This window comes from Neopsephotus bourkii, unplaced genomic scaffold, assembly GCF_033783945.1.
Source record: "Neopsephotus bourkii isolate Nb327-2 ecotype Australia unplaced genomic scaffold, CSIRO-AGI_Nbou_v1 NB_1373, whole genome shotgun sequence".
Taxonomy (NCBI): Eukaryota; Metazoa; Chordata; class Aves; order Psittaciformes; family Psittacidae; genus Neopsephotus; species Neopsephotus bourkii.
The window spans coordinates 3,581,339-3,595,566 of NW_026901852.1; the positions used below are offsets into that span (position 1 = coordinate 3,581,339).

At 43.5% G+C, this 14,228-nt stretch overlaps 1 protein-coding gene across 1 annotated transcript; it reads left to right on the top strand.

Annotated features, from left to right (window-relative positions):
* The first annotated feature begins 720 nt into the window (after window positions 1–720).
* SLC3A1 (solute carrier family 3 member 1) lies at window positions 721–14,109 on the top strand. Its single transcript, XM_061367192.1, has 10 exons — window positions 721–1,194; window positions 2,417–2,596; window positions 3,611–3,765; window positions 4,745–4,870; window positions 7,877–7,996; window positions 8,643–8,767; window positions 9,337–9,535; window positions 10,260–10,406; window positions 12,568–12,684; window positions 13,513–14,109. The coding sequence occupies exons 1-10, from the start codon at window positions 768–770 to the stop codon at window positions 13,951–13,953; spliced, it is 2,037 nt and encodes a 678-aa protein (XP_061223176.1). The 5' UTR covers window positions 721–767; the 3' UTR covers window positions 13,954–14,109.
* The last annotated feature ends 119 nt before the right edge of the window (window positions 14,110–14,228 follow it).

A 14,228-nucleotide genomic window follows, 5' to 3' on the forward strand; every position in this document is an offset into this window, starting at 1 on the left:
GGAGAAAGGAAAAGCTGCTTTCCTTTAATCAAATAATTGACAATACCGGTAATATTGGGCAGTGGGGTTTGGTTTTTCTCTCCTGAGTCTTGCTCGTGCCTGTGCCGAGCCATCCCCTCCTGACCCTGGGATAGCTCTGGGTGTAGCAGCCTGTGACATGCTGTGAATGGCAGGGTTGGAATGTGCCTTACCCTTGTTACTGCTTAAGGCTTGTTGGGTGGGCTGGGTTGGGTTAGTTTGGTGGGTTTTGCTTTTCAAAGGTGTGAGAAACAAAGCCCAACCGGCCTTTTGTCCTTCCTTAGTTTGTATTGTTGCTTTGGGCCACAAGTTGTCAACACCTCCTTGTCTTGTTGTCCACGCTTAAATTACTCATTAATGCTCAGACTGCTTTAGGCAGGGAAGACCCAGACCAGTGTGGAAAGCTGCATCTTCACTGCATCTTCTACTGGCTAAAAAAACCCATCATTTTCTCTTGCTGGCAAAAGGAAGCTCGGTGTGCTGGAGAGAGCAGCAGTAACCCCTGGAAGTACCTCCCTGGAAGACTGCACATTCTTACAGTGTGTTGTTATCTCGCTGGAGATGCCTGCTATGCAGAAGATCAGGAGCACTTTGCCCTCCTTGTCTCTTCCTGAACTTTGTCCACGCGGTCAGGATTGATTATAAACCCAGGGGGTAATTATGCTGCTTCTCATTTCACCGAACAAAGGTGTGTTGGCAACACCTCTGTGCTGTGGCCAGAGTCTCTAGGACAAGACCTGTGAAGTGAAATGGTTGAGGAGGAAGCAAAGAGCTTACCTATGGAGCTGAGTGAGAAGGGGGGTGTGGAGAACAATGGGTTTGTTCAAAATGAGGCTGTTGATGACAAGGGGACCAACTCCAGTACCCAAGAAGAAGTGCCAAAAGCGTGCACTGTTGATGTGGATGCAGCAGCTACGGAGGAGCCGGTGCTGAAGCCCTATGCAGGGATGCCGAAGGAAGTGTTGCTCAAGTTCTCCAGCCAAGCCCAGTACAGAGTCACCAGGGAGATTCTCTTCTGGCTCATAATTGCCACTGCTGTCCTGCTTGTATGCGCCACGATTGCCATTATTGCTCTCTCTCCAAAGTGCCTTGACTGGTGGCAGGCTGGTCCTATTTACCAGATCTATCCTCGTTCCTTCAAGGACAGCGACATGGATGGGAATGGGGATCTGAAAGGTGCGTGAATTTCCATTCTTGGTATGTGCAAAGCTATGTAGCAGTTGTCTGTGTGTGTGTGTATATATATATATATCTGTGTATGCATGCATATATATATATACATATAATTATATTTACAAAATCACCATACTATATATATACATACATATATTTACAAAATCACCATACAGTCCACTAGAGAAAGCCACCCCAATGGAGAAGGGAAGGAAAGTTGTTTGACTAATCATTAATGGCAACTCATACTGTCCTGAATAAATATAGGAGCTGCTTGCTCAAGTTGCTAAGTCTAAGCCTGGAGTTTGCATGTTTAGAGGTGGGGATGAGGGCAAGAAGCAGCACCATCAGAGTGAAGTATCCCCACAAAACTGAGGTCAGGCAGCGCAGGTGGTGCTGAGCACTTTGCAGTGCTGGGTTGGCAACATTTCCTTAAGGAAAAGTGTGTGTGTGGGGGGGGGATATAGAACTGACAAAGAGGAGAGAATGATATGTTACTTCTTCTTCATGGCCTTTTGAGCTCTTAATGCCTTGAGAAGGTGTGCCCCATAACAGGAGGCAATGCCACTTACCAGTAGCTTAGCTGAGACTGAGAAAGAGAAGGATCAACACTATAATGGACCATTTCCAAACACTGCTGACAAGTGAAGAGAAGGAACTGTTTCTGTGCCAGTAGTGATGTGCCAGGAAGACAGGAAAGATTTGGGTTTAGAAATGCTAGGGGAGGCTGCAGTGAGGTGCCCTTACAGCAAACAACAGAAAAACTCCATAAGAGGCCTTTCCTAAAGCAGGGAAAACCTGGGATCTTTGCATTAAAATTGGGCTTCCCTTTGGGGGGTTCGAGGATTAATGGCTGTGCCTTGCAATGGGAAAGCATTTCAAATGCTGTTGCTGCATTTTAACAAAACACGGGAGTTTTCCAGAAGTGAGAATTAACTTTATTAAATTATGAATATTTTTATGATGCAGAATAGAGATTTGGTCTGATCTGATGTTCTTCAGTTCCTGCTTTACCTCCTTTGTAAAAGTGGCTTTGAATGGTTCCATTCTGTGATCTTGTATCCCTGAAGAAACACCACAATTGCCCTGGCGCCCCTGAAAACGGGGGATGGTTGTGCATCCAAGGGACCTGTGTACCCCCTTTGACTGGGGGCCCACAGCAAACTTGTTTCAACAGGAATATTCTGTCTTTTCTAAACAGACGATGCTCTGCTCCTTTAAACAGGTATCCAAGAAAAACTGGACCACATTACATATTTGAATATAAAAACCATCTGGATCACCTCTTTCTATAAGTCCCCCTTAAAAGACCTTGGGTATGGTGCCGAAGACTTCTATGATATTGATCCCATGTTTGGATCAATGAGGGATTTTGAGAACCTGCTTGCAGCCATCCATGACAGAGGTAAGCTGCAGCTCTGAGCAAAACAACTCTATTAAGGCATTCATTCAGACCATCCAGGTGCACCTCACAGCGCTGGGTTGTGATCTGAGATTTCAGCTCACGCATCTGGTGATTCCCCCATGGTGGTGTTGAGCAGAGGCAGATGGAGATGCCAGTGACAAGTCTGCATCAGCTCCACAGCAACATGAGCCCTGCCATTGCCATTTCACACCCATGGGCACTGGGGTAGTGCTGGGAGCAGGGCTGAAGGTGCAGGGAGCTACAACAGCACTGTCAGGCTGCTCTGTCCTCTGCAAGTCATGCTCTCCATTGAGGATGCTCACGGGCGTTGGGGTTGATGTGCTGTCTGTGCTCCCTGGTGGGTATGGTGTGGGCATCCATTGCCTGGGCTGAGATGTGATTGCTTTTGACTGAATTTGATGACTGATGGCTGCTTTCTGAAGCAGACAGAAAAACAATTACAGGCTTGGGAGGGAACATACGCTTCCTTCCTGTGACTGCATCCTTGGTGCATTTATGCCTTAGACCAAATGGTTTGCTCCCAAAGGTGTTTCCCCTTACAGCTATAGGGGGAATGGAAAATGGTTTGCCAGGCCCCAAAACACCTGGGGTTACAAGAACTGTCTAGTCTTAAGAAAGGGTGAGGAAGAACATGTGTTCACTGATGCTTAGACTGGTGAGGTGTCTTTCCCATCTAGGAGGTGTGGGAGACAGGTATGAAGCCAGAGTTAATGGAAATGGTTCTTAACAGCAGAAATCTGACTCTTTTTCTTGCCCCTTCTTTCCCTCCCCAGCAATGGGCTGGGGGAACAGTACCAGCCAGATGTGTTGCAGCTGCCTGCAGGCTCTAGGTAGTCTGCGTTGGTAGTTTGGAGCTTTTGGGGTGTTTTTGCCTCTCTCCTTTGCCAGACCTCTGGGATGTAAGAACCAAAATCACTTGTGCTACTGCATTGGAACAAAAAGAGGTGAACTTTGTCTGAAATGTAATGGTTGGTTTCTGGTTTGATTTTTAAGGGCTAAAAGTGATAATGGATTTAATACCGAACCACACCAGCGACAAACACCCATGGTTCCAGCTGAGTCGCAATCGCACTGGCAAGTACACGGACTACTACATCTGGCAGGACTGCGGCCGGGCTGCGGGTTCCATCACTCCTCCAAACAACTGGGTAAGCACCGGAGGCAAACATGCAAACACCAGGCTGGATTCAGGCGGCCACAGTGTGTGCTGGGTTGTAAACGCCTGCAGGAGGTACAAACTGATGTTAATGAGCAAGTGCAGGTCAAGATTTAAACCATCTTAGGGTGAATGGTTCCTCCTTCAAACAGAATTTAACAGGTTGCTTGTGTTCCTTTACCTCAGTGTTAAACTTCACTCCTTAAACACAAAGAGGATGATTGTGCACAAGTCATTGTGTCCCCTTCTGTGACTGGGTGCTTCCCTGTAGAAACTCCCTCTCAGCTCCCCTGCAGTCACGGTTGGTGGGGAAGGAAACAAAATGAGTGTGTTCTTGGCTTTCTTCCTTCCTCTGGAGGTGATCAGGGCGGAATGTGTGTTGCCTGTTCCAAATGTGTTTACTTGAAGTTTGAACTGATGGGTGCACGATCAGGAGCTTGTGCATTCTAAGAACGAGGTGGAATGAACATTTTGTGCCAGCTTGTGTGACTTCTCTTTAAACTTAGTCTTAAGATCTATCCTAGCCTTTGGAATCTTCTATTACAGAGATTTTGACAGTTAACATCTTGCCATGCTGACTGCTGTTGGTGCTTCAAAGGGGTAATACCAGACTACAGAAAGCTCAGTTAATTAAAGCTGGTTTTGGTAAGATTTAGGAAAAACAATTCCAAAAGCAAAGTTCCCACCCGTGTTTTCCCCTCTATTCTGAATTCCCAGTGGAAGCCTACTTAAAGAAAAAAGAAGAATGAAACAGAACCTTGAGCAGCAGATACATGTGGTAAAACACAGCTAAAGGGAGAGCAATGATTGGGAGAGGGAAATGTAAAACAGAAGTACAAAACCTACTCAAAATCTAGTCCACTGATGAGACATTTGGTGCTTTATTACATGCACCTCGGCTTAAAGTGTATGCATAAGAGCACGTTCGTTAGACTGGGATTGCTGATTATCCTCCTCCCTTACCCGAGCAGGTGAGTGTCTATGGGTATTCCAGCTGGCAGTTCGATGATGTGAGGGAGCAGTGCTATTTTCATCAGTTTGGGAAAGAACAGCCGGACTTAAACTTCCACAACCTCGCTGTCCAGCAAGAAATCCATGTAAGTACGAACCCTGCCGCTGCGCCATCAGCAAAGCAGCTACTTCTGCCCTTCGTTTCTCTGGTGATTGTCAGTTCTGTAGCACAAACACAGCTGGAAGAAACCCAAGGCTTGCAGGGCATGTAAGCCATTGAAACAGAGGTCTCCAGGCAAACAGGAAGCACATAAGGCCAACTCAGGGTTTGTGCTGTAATGCTTCCAGTGCGGAGCTACTCTGCTCTGAGTCTTTTTGATTTAAAAGCAAACAAACACACCACTGAAACTGTCCTTGAGCGGAAGCATTGGCAGAGGGTGCTGTTACAGCCCTCTGGAGTTTACAAAGGTACAACTATGGCGTTTTTTCCTCTCTGAAGTCCCCTGCTCTCACAAGTGCCTGGCAAGATCTTGATGGGGTTTTGGAACAGGAGATTGCACTTTAAAAGGAGCCCCCTTTCCCCTTCCCACTAAAGGCTATCTTAAAATTGCTTTGATGCTTCAGGAGCCCCCTGCTTTTCAGCCTAACCTTAGCTGCAGACAACTGATACTTGTCTATAAATCAAACCTGCCCTTCAGCTCAAATAGCTGTTCTCACTCTTGTTTATGCTTATTTATTTTCCATCTGTGACAACATCCACCTTAAGCTTTTGTTAAGATAGATTAAATGGGCTGGGATTTTCCAGTCTTTCCTGAAGTGAGGGGCTCTTCATCCCTTTGTTTAACCAGTACTTACTCCTCATAGGCTTTTCTCACCGGTGGATGGCCAGAACTGAACAAATTGAACAGAAAAGATGTCTGGGCAGAACCTTGCAGTGGTATAGGTTCTTCTCTCTCTGTGTCCCAGGATTGCTGTTACTTGCTTTGAAGTCGGTGCTGTTACTGAGATAATCCAACATGAGTGCTCCCAGGAAGCAGTTAACTGCTTTCAGCTCTAGTCAATAGCCAAGGATGAAGGCACTTAGGTGGGTTTGGATGTATCAACAACAGTTAGTGGAAGGATTGACGTGGAAGGTAAAGAGAGAAGTCTTTGTTGATGAAAGGAGCTGTGAATTAGCCAGTTAAATGTGGGGCTGGCACCTTGTGTTAGCAAAGAGACGTTTGCATTTTCGGGAAAGCGAGACAAAGCTGATTTGAATCACAAGGAATGCCTGGGCTTGTGGATAAGTGGAGATAGTGAGTTTCGGTCTGTCTGCGCCCCTGATGACTTTACAGTGGAGACAGATGGACAGCAATCACAGCAAGAGTGCCTCACCAAGGCAAGGTGGTGGTGCTCTGATGAAACCTCACGTCTGTCTGTACCACAGCTCCCGGCAGAAAGTGTAGAATTCCTTAAAATACGGGGCAGGGACCTGAACATGGAGAATCTGAGAGTTGCTGCTTTTAATCTTTTTAATATGCTTTTCCCCCCTAAAAGTTGCACCCCATCAGCTACTTCAAGTGTTTTGGTTTTGTCCTTCAGTGTCTGCTACTTTCTACTGTAGAATTCTGGTGCCTTTCTTTGGTGGAAGCCTTCACAGCTGCCCACTTTGTCTGTGTTGGTCTCTGTCTCTATGGGGCCTCCCCCACATACACATGGAGAAACGAAACACATTCTTGTTAGTGAAGGCATGAAATGAGGCTGCTTTTGCGAGGGATCCTTGGAGAACTCCACAAGTAACCTGTCTGCCTTGATACTTACCACCATATCTTGCTGCTTGCATCTTTTTTTCCTAGCGTTGCACATACTTTTCAATGCTCCTGGCTAAATTGATTTTTAGGGGTACTTGAGACGTTACTGAAGCTCCAGTAGCAAACGGATGCTGCATTTCCTATGCAAAGAGATGAAATGAAAACTATGAAGTTTGGCCTGGTAACACCAACCTATGGTAAATGCTTATGAGCATCATTAATTGCTCCAGCATGCTAAAGAATAATCCTTGCCCAGTACCTTAATTCAAAGCCCTGTTTCAGAAGGGTAGGTGGACTGAGCAGCAAGCAAATGGACTCCAGAGAGTCTCAAGTCTTTGGTTTAGCCACAGGGCAATGAAACTTAGCAGCCAGCACGTTGTGGCTTTCTTGCACAAATGAGTACGATGTCAGTACTCGACACTTGCACTGCTGATACCTGGTGCTGCCTCTGTGATGAGCACTCGTGTAAGCAGGAATTAGTTTTGGTGGATTTGGCATTGGACAGACAACATGAGAGCTGCTGCTTTCAGCATGGCTCTATGAGAAAGTACAGCTCAGCAAGATGGAGTCTTTATTTGCCAAACTAAAATCTCTGAAGCTGGCGTGTGGACTGGTTCTGCTCCAGCCCACTGAGACAAGTGTACGTCCCACGTTAAAAAAAGGCAATTCAATGGCTGTGTTTAAAAAGCAGGTTTTGTCCTCGGATATAGCAGAGTACCTGATCTAAAAGAACATTTACAGAAACAGCCCAGGAGGGATTGAACTTTAGAGTAGCTTAGAACTAGAGCAACTAAAACTATAGTAATAAATAGCTAATGAAGTAGGGTATAATTTTACTAATAGTGAAATTAGGAATTGAAAGCAGTTAACTTGGGTAAAATAATTTTCCATGTGCCTACAAATCTACAAAGAAGCCTGCAAATAACATTAAAAAATTGCATCAAATGTTTTAAGAGCTCTATTGTGTAAAAAGAATATTAATGGCACAAGGTCTGTGCAGAACAGCATATTCTTGCATATCTGAATCAATGCGCTCTAACTATGTGCAGCCATGATGGGTGTTCAGCAACAGCAGCACTTAGCCTGAGCCCTGTTGTTTTGATGGCTTTTAGTGAGGCATGGCCTGGCTTTGGTCTCCATGGGGGAAGTTGCAGGCCAGTCTTTTTTCCTTTATATGGGATGAAATAACAAGACATGCTTTATTTAGACTTCAGTTTGACTTCTAGTAAAATTTGAAGTACAAATTACAAAACAAACAGTTACATATTCATACCACCTAACAGGTTTAGTTTCCTTTTTGAGTATATACTGTTTTGACTGGGGTGGGCTCACTTCGGCTTCTCAACTTTTACCTCTGTCTAGGACATCATCAAATTTTGGCTTGCCAAAGGGATTGATGGATTCAGTTTCAGCTCTGTGAAGTATCTTCTAGAAGCAAAGCATCTCCGAGATGAGCCTCTAGTGAACAAGTCCCAGAATCCAGTAATGTATATGTTGTGTCTTTGCTTTCGTCCTGTATTTGCTACTGGGGCAAGAGCGTGTATGTTTTTACTCTTTGTTCTTAACTGTGACTTTTAGAAGACTGATAAGTGGTGTATCTTGGAAGGTGGGTGGCTCTTTGCTCTGCAGGAGCATGTACAAAAAGAAGCCCCTGAGCTGAGGTGTAGGTCAGTGAGATACCTGCAAGCAGGAGCACCATGTTTTGGAGGAGAATTGGTCCATACACACTTTGTATTTCTGTTCTGACACTGTTACCTTCAATATTCTGTTTCAGATAATCTGCTTTGCAATTTATAGTCTAAAAAGACCAGTTTTGTGATTTTAATAGTTGATTGGTTGTGTTTGGGGAGCCTGCTGCAGGTGGGCTCAGTTGGTTAGCGCTGCAGTTAGTGGGCCCTCCCTCTTGAAGGGTGGAATACAAAGTAATCAGCCCTCTGCTGATGTAGAGGATCTTTAGAGGTCCAAGTGCAGTTCAGCTCTGCACTGTTAGCATTAGTATGCTAAAGTCACTTCAGTTAAAATGGATCTGGACTGGTTCATTGTCTCAGGAAAAGATGGAAAGAACTGGGAGAATTTTGAAACCTGAAATATTGGTGAACTAATGGGAAATATTGTATCCTTCTTTAAGGCGAATATCACTGCCTATTCCCAACTCTACCATGACTACACAACCACACAAGTTGGCGTGCACGATATCATCCGTAGCTTCCGTCACACGATGAATCAGTTCAGCAGAGAACCTGGCCGATACAGGTAATCATGATTGCAGGCAGCTAATTTTTCTCTAATATTTATCAGCTTCTTGCTAGGAATAAAATGGTGTTGGTGTCTTTTTGTTTTGATTTTTGTTTTTTAATATCATAATATGCCATAAAAAGTTTTTTTCCTCAAATGCAACTAGTGGTACATAGGCTGTACTATCACTTTCCCTCCCTTAACCTGGTGACAACACTCTTCCTAATGGAGCCCAGGACACTGTTAGCCAACTTTGCTGCAAGGGCACATCACTGGCTCATGTTCAACTTCGGAGACCCCCAGGACCTTTTCTCCAAAGGAAAACTTGGAAATTGCTGGAATGGAGTGTGTGGATGTGGATTCAGAAAGATAAGTCTTCGGTCAGATACTTACAGCCTTGTGTTGACTCTTGAAGTTTCCAAGAAGAATTTCTCCTTGTCTGCTTTACAAAATACTTTTCTCTGTATTAATCTTTGTTTGATGGGGAATGGGATTCTTAATGCAGTGTTATTTTATATGTATGCCCAGCAGCATTCCTAGCTTCTTTCTGCTCTGTGCAAAAATGGTATTTGTATACTCCTTTGTAGATTTCTGGGTTCTGATGGCGATGACAAGGAAGACATGAAAGCAACAATGACATATTATGGAAAAACTTTTGTTCAAGAAGCAGATTTTCCTTTCAATTTCAACCTAATTAACATGAAAAATCTATCAGGCAACAGTATTTTTGAAGCTGTCAATCTGTGGATGAAAAACATGCCTGAAGGAAAATGGCCAAACTGGGTGGTAAGAGTTCTAGACCAGCTCTTATAGGAAGAGCTGGTTCCTATAGTTCACCTATGGGTGATAGTTCCTCTTATGGTGATAGAAACCTCCCCTCCCCAGTTGATTTCAGTGGGATCAGCAGCAGGCTAAGCCCCTGGCTGGGCTACAGAAGATAACCATGTGAAAGTCTCTACTGCTGTAGTCACAGTCGTTGATGCCAGCCCGCTGCTTTGCCCTTTGGTTAAGTTACGCTCCCCATGCAAGGGTGACAGAAGGGAATTTATGATCATGCCTCTCCCTCAATGGGGCATTGGCTTAAACCACCAGCAAGGATGGGATCAGTACAGTTATCTTTGGCTATAAGCTGACTTAGTGCAATGAACTTTGTAAACCTCCTGGGGCCAGGAAAGAACATAACTGGCAGCTGAGGGCAAGCACATCTGGGCTGTTCAAGAGATCTTTTCAGAACAAGCCCCACTTTCAGACAGCAGAGAAAATGTCAGAAGTTGGGGGGAATTGTAGTTGTGGAGACTTGTTATTTGTCATCTCTCCTCACTCCTGCCAGGGCTTCTGTGAGCTAAACTATTTTGGCCAGAAGCTTGTAATGGCACCAAGATAGAAGATAGGTGCCCTCATAGGCCTGGAGGGCAAAGAAAAAATGAAAAAAAACCCTTCCACCTTGTTAAAATTAACCAATTTCACATCTGCATGGACATTTGTGTTTAACAAATGATGTTTTCTTCAGGTTGGAAGCCCTAACACTCCTCGGCTTTCCTCTCGGATTGGGAAAGAGTATGTCAATGTTATGAACATGCTGCTTTTAACCCTCCCTGGTACTCCAGTAACTTACTACGGTGAAGAAATCGGCATGGAGAACATCGCATCAGAAAGTGTAAGTGAAGAGCATAAAAACTTTGATCCTGTTGTTGGCTAGTTCCAAGAAACAGAACTTGAGTTAACCAAACCAGTCTATCACTGTTTAGACGGTTTTCTGTGTTCCCCATAGCAAAACCATTGGACAGCACGCGGCCAGGCTAGAAACCAGAACCAAGGCCCTGATGTGTGTCTGAACTGCTAGATTGCAGTCCTGGTCCCCAGTTTCTGTCCTCTGCCAGAGCAGCAAGTGCCAGTACCAGGCCTGGGCTACTGGTTAGGGGAAGTGTGTTGCAGTTATCCAAGGAGAGAGGAACCAAGACACTTTCTCCTTCCTCCCATGGAAGTATCATAATTTCTATGTCAAAATCCATTATTTCCTGACTGCTACTAAAGGAAATCAGAGTTCATGACAGATCATAGCTGCACCTGCCATCTCCTGCTGACTGCAAAGGCATCTAAGCCACAGTCATCCATAGCGTGCCTAAGCTCTGAAAAAGGCATCTTCAGAAAGGGGTGGGAGTACAGATCAGCCCTGCTTAGCATTGGCTGGTAGCAAGCAGAAGCAGCTTTTGCTTGTTCTGCAGGGTTTTTTCATTTGACTTTTAGACCCCCTTCTACAAAGGATTTAGATACCTCAGCCTGGGAGCCAGGCGTCTGGCTCACTTGATCATTGCTAAAAGTAACGTGAAGATATTTCACACTGTGCTGGCCTGTGGAACTTAAAAGCTTTCACATTCAGCCCCTGTAATTTCTTGTCTTTTCTGTGATCATACCCAACTTGTGTTGTGTTTCATTATCTAAGATGTATGGGCATGGTTGGAAAAGGTCATGCACAAAAGGGAATGGGTCAGCTCTGCCTCTCATATGACTGTATTTGAGCACCACAAAAATACAGTCCTGTGGCAGATGCTGGCTTCACTGTAGAAAGTCTCTGTTAGGGAGTCAGACCCAGTGGTATTACCAGTGGTGTTGGATGGCTGTGCATCAAAAGGAAAGATACCTGAACAAGCACAGGATTGCTGCCAGGTTTGTCCAATTCAGATGTGAGATGATTCTCTGATTTAAAAGGAAATCTCATTTCCTCTAAGAAATCAGCTCCTCAAGGTTTACTCTGTTAGTGGCTGCCCTGAGGTTCTCTACTTTCTAACAGCGCAGAGCCACTCAACCTGAGGAGGAATATTCCCTGATTAATGGGTGTCATGGAAAGACACAGAGTATTTGCTCAGGGTATAGTTTCTAGCCGCAACATTTAAAATACTTCAGGAGAAACTAAAAGAGGTAAAGATGAAAGGGAGTGTTACCAGTGCTCAAAACTTAGGATTCTTTTCCCTGCTTTTCAGAACAGACTAAAAGGAGAAACCCATTATTTATAATGTCACAAAGCAAAGTGACAATTTCTTTTGTTGAGCTGCTGTTCTGACAGATTGTATTGAAAAGTGCCCTTTGTATGAAAAACAGTTTTCATGGAAAACAAACACTCAAAGTATGTGCAACATATTCTATGCCCTCTTATATCATTAAATTTAAGTGTCAGATCTTTTGGCAGCTCCTCAATAACAATGAGGAAGCTTTTCCAGAATTCTTCTGAATTCTCTGAAAGAGAATTTCAGCCTTTTTACAATGACACTTTTGAATCAGCTAAAGCTGGTTTTCAGTAAAGTTTTTGCACTTGGAAATAATTTTATCTTTCTAATGCAAACAATCCTGTCCAAACTGTACCCCTTGCAAATGTAAGCCTGAAGAGTTCTAAGGTGAAAAGTGTGATGGTTACAAAAGAAGACACACTGAAGAGCATTTGAGTTTATTGTGATTGTAACTTTATCTCTTCTTAGGACTCATTACCATATATTTACTCACTGCATGGCTAGATATTCATCAGAACATCCTAGCTGTCATTAGTAGACTTTTATCCAAGCATCTGTTGCAAGGGGAGACAAACCTGGTAGAGCCATTTGAGAATTCCACATTTTACCCATCACTGCAATGAGACCATCCATTCTCCATTTCAGTAACAGTTTTGATTCTTATTTACTCTTTAGATTTGGAGCAGGATTACATCCTCCTCATTAAATTTTAACTTAAACTAAAGGAAGCAATACTGAGATGGTGATCATTTGGAAGATGTGAGAACATGCTGCTTAAGGGGTAAACATACTAATCGCCACTTTATTTTCTAGGTGACCTTTCCAGAGAAATCCCCCATGCAGTGGGATGGCAAAGTTAATGCTGGTTTTACTGAGGGCAACAATAGCTGGTTACCTGTTAACCCCAACTACCAAAGTGTCAATGTTGAAGTAGGTATCTGCCTGTCTGACAAACTGATGCTCTAAAAATATCTTAAGGTATCTACTTTGCTCCCACTCCTTTTACTGAGTGGGAATTGACAGTTCAGAATAAACTCAAAGGAATAAAAAGCACTGAATCCTCACAAATTCTACTAGAAAAGGAAATCGTTGCAGCAGTAAGGAGCCTATGTTATTTACATTAATTTAAGCAGAGCAACTGCAATTATGATGTAGATCTGGCAATTTGGCTCTTTTAACACTCTTTTAACTATTTTAGTATCAGTTTGGAATCTGGTTGGTTTTACTGTTTTGTTTCTTTTAATTTCTATTACTGTAGAAAGCACTGGCCTTGTAACAAGAACCATAGACCATCTCTTAACATAAGCAGAACAGTGAATTGAACAGATTTTGCTGTTCCCCAGTGCTGACCAGAATTGAAGACAGAAAAAGTAAATCTAAGTCAGGAAAAATATAAACCACAAAACCAACCTGTGGCTTCAGTAGACAAGACTCAATGAAAAAAGCTCAGTATCCAGTTTTGAATGGCTGTGGATTTCTCCTGTATAAACAGTACTAGAAGGACACCCTGGGGGGAAGAAAGTTGTTAGAGCTGGGGAAATTCTGCCATACCTCATAATCTCTGTCTCTGCCAGTCCATAAAAGCCAAGGAAGTGTATGTGAAAAGGCAGTTTTTCAGTGGGATCTGCAGACAAATATGATAAGAGATAATTGTCAAAACAGAATTCTAATAGGTGTGTTCTCAGCAGGCTGGGTGGGTGTGAAAGGTAAGTAGCATTCAGTACAAAGACATGACCCTGTTAATGCTGGCTGTTGCAGATCCAGATGACCTGGTCCAACTCAACCCTGAATTTGTACAGAGAGCTAACTTCACTTCGCGACAATGAGCTCCCCATTCATCGGGGCTGGATGTGCTACATCTGGAATGATAGCAATGTTTTTGTGTATGTGAGGGAACTGGATGGGTTAGACAGAGTCTTTCTGATGGTTCTCAATTTTGGGCAGGAATCAACAATTGACCTGAAAGCTGTCATTCCTAATCTTCCCCCTAAAGCTACTATAAGACTAAGTACTAATTTTAATGATGCTGGTAAAGCTGTCAATACCGAACAAATTAAAACTGAAATGGGAGAAGGCCTCATCCTTGAATATAAAACAGCAAAGCCTGTTCATACTATGCAAGCTTTTCAAACAAATTGTTTTGTGGCAGAAAAAGCTTGTTATTCCAGTGCCTTCAATTTACTCTATGCAACCTGTTAAGTGCAGGAGTAGAATAACCAGGCTTCTATGTTGATTTAGAAAGCATTGGTTTCAGGGAAGTGTGAAAAACTTTCACTTTGTCTTTTAAAACTTCACCTGTGTACAAAATAAATGTCCTGAAAAATAAAGCAGATACCAAATTGTCTTGCATCTGTACTGGTGATGGAAAGGAAAAGCTATGCTACAGACTTCCCCTTAAGGTCTGTAGAGAAGAAAAGTAAACCTGTCCTAGAAAACTGTCCTGTTTAAGTGCATGAACTTCTGTGAGGAAAGAG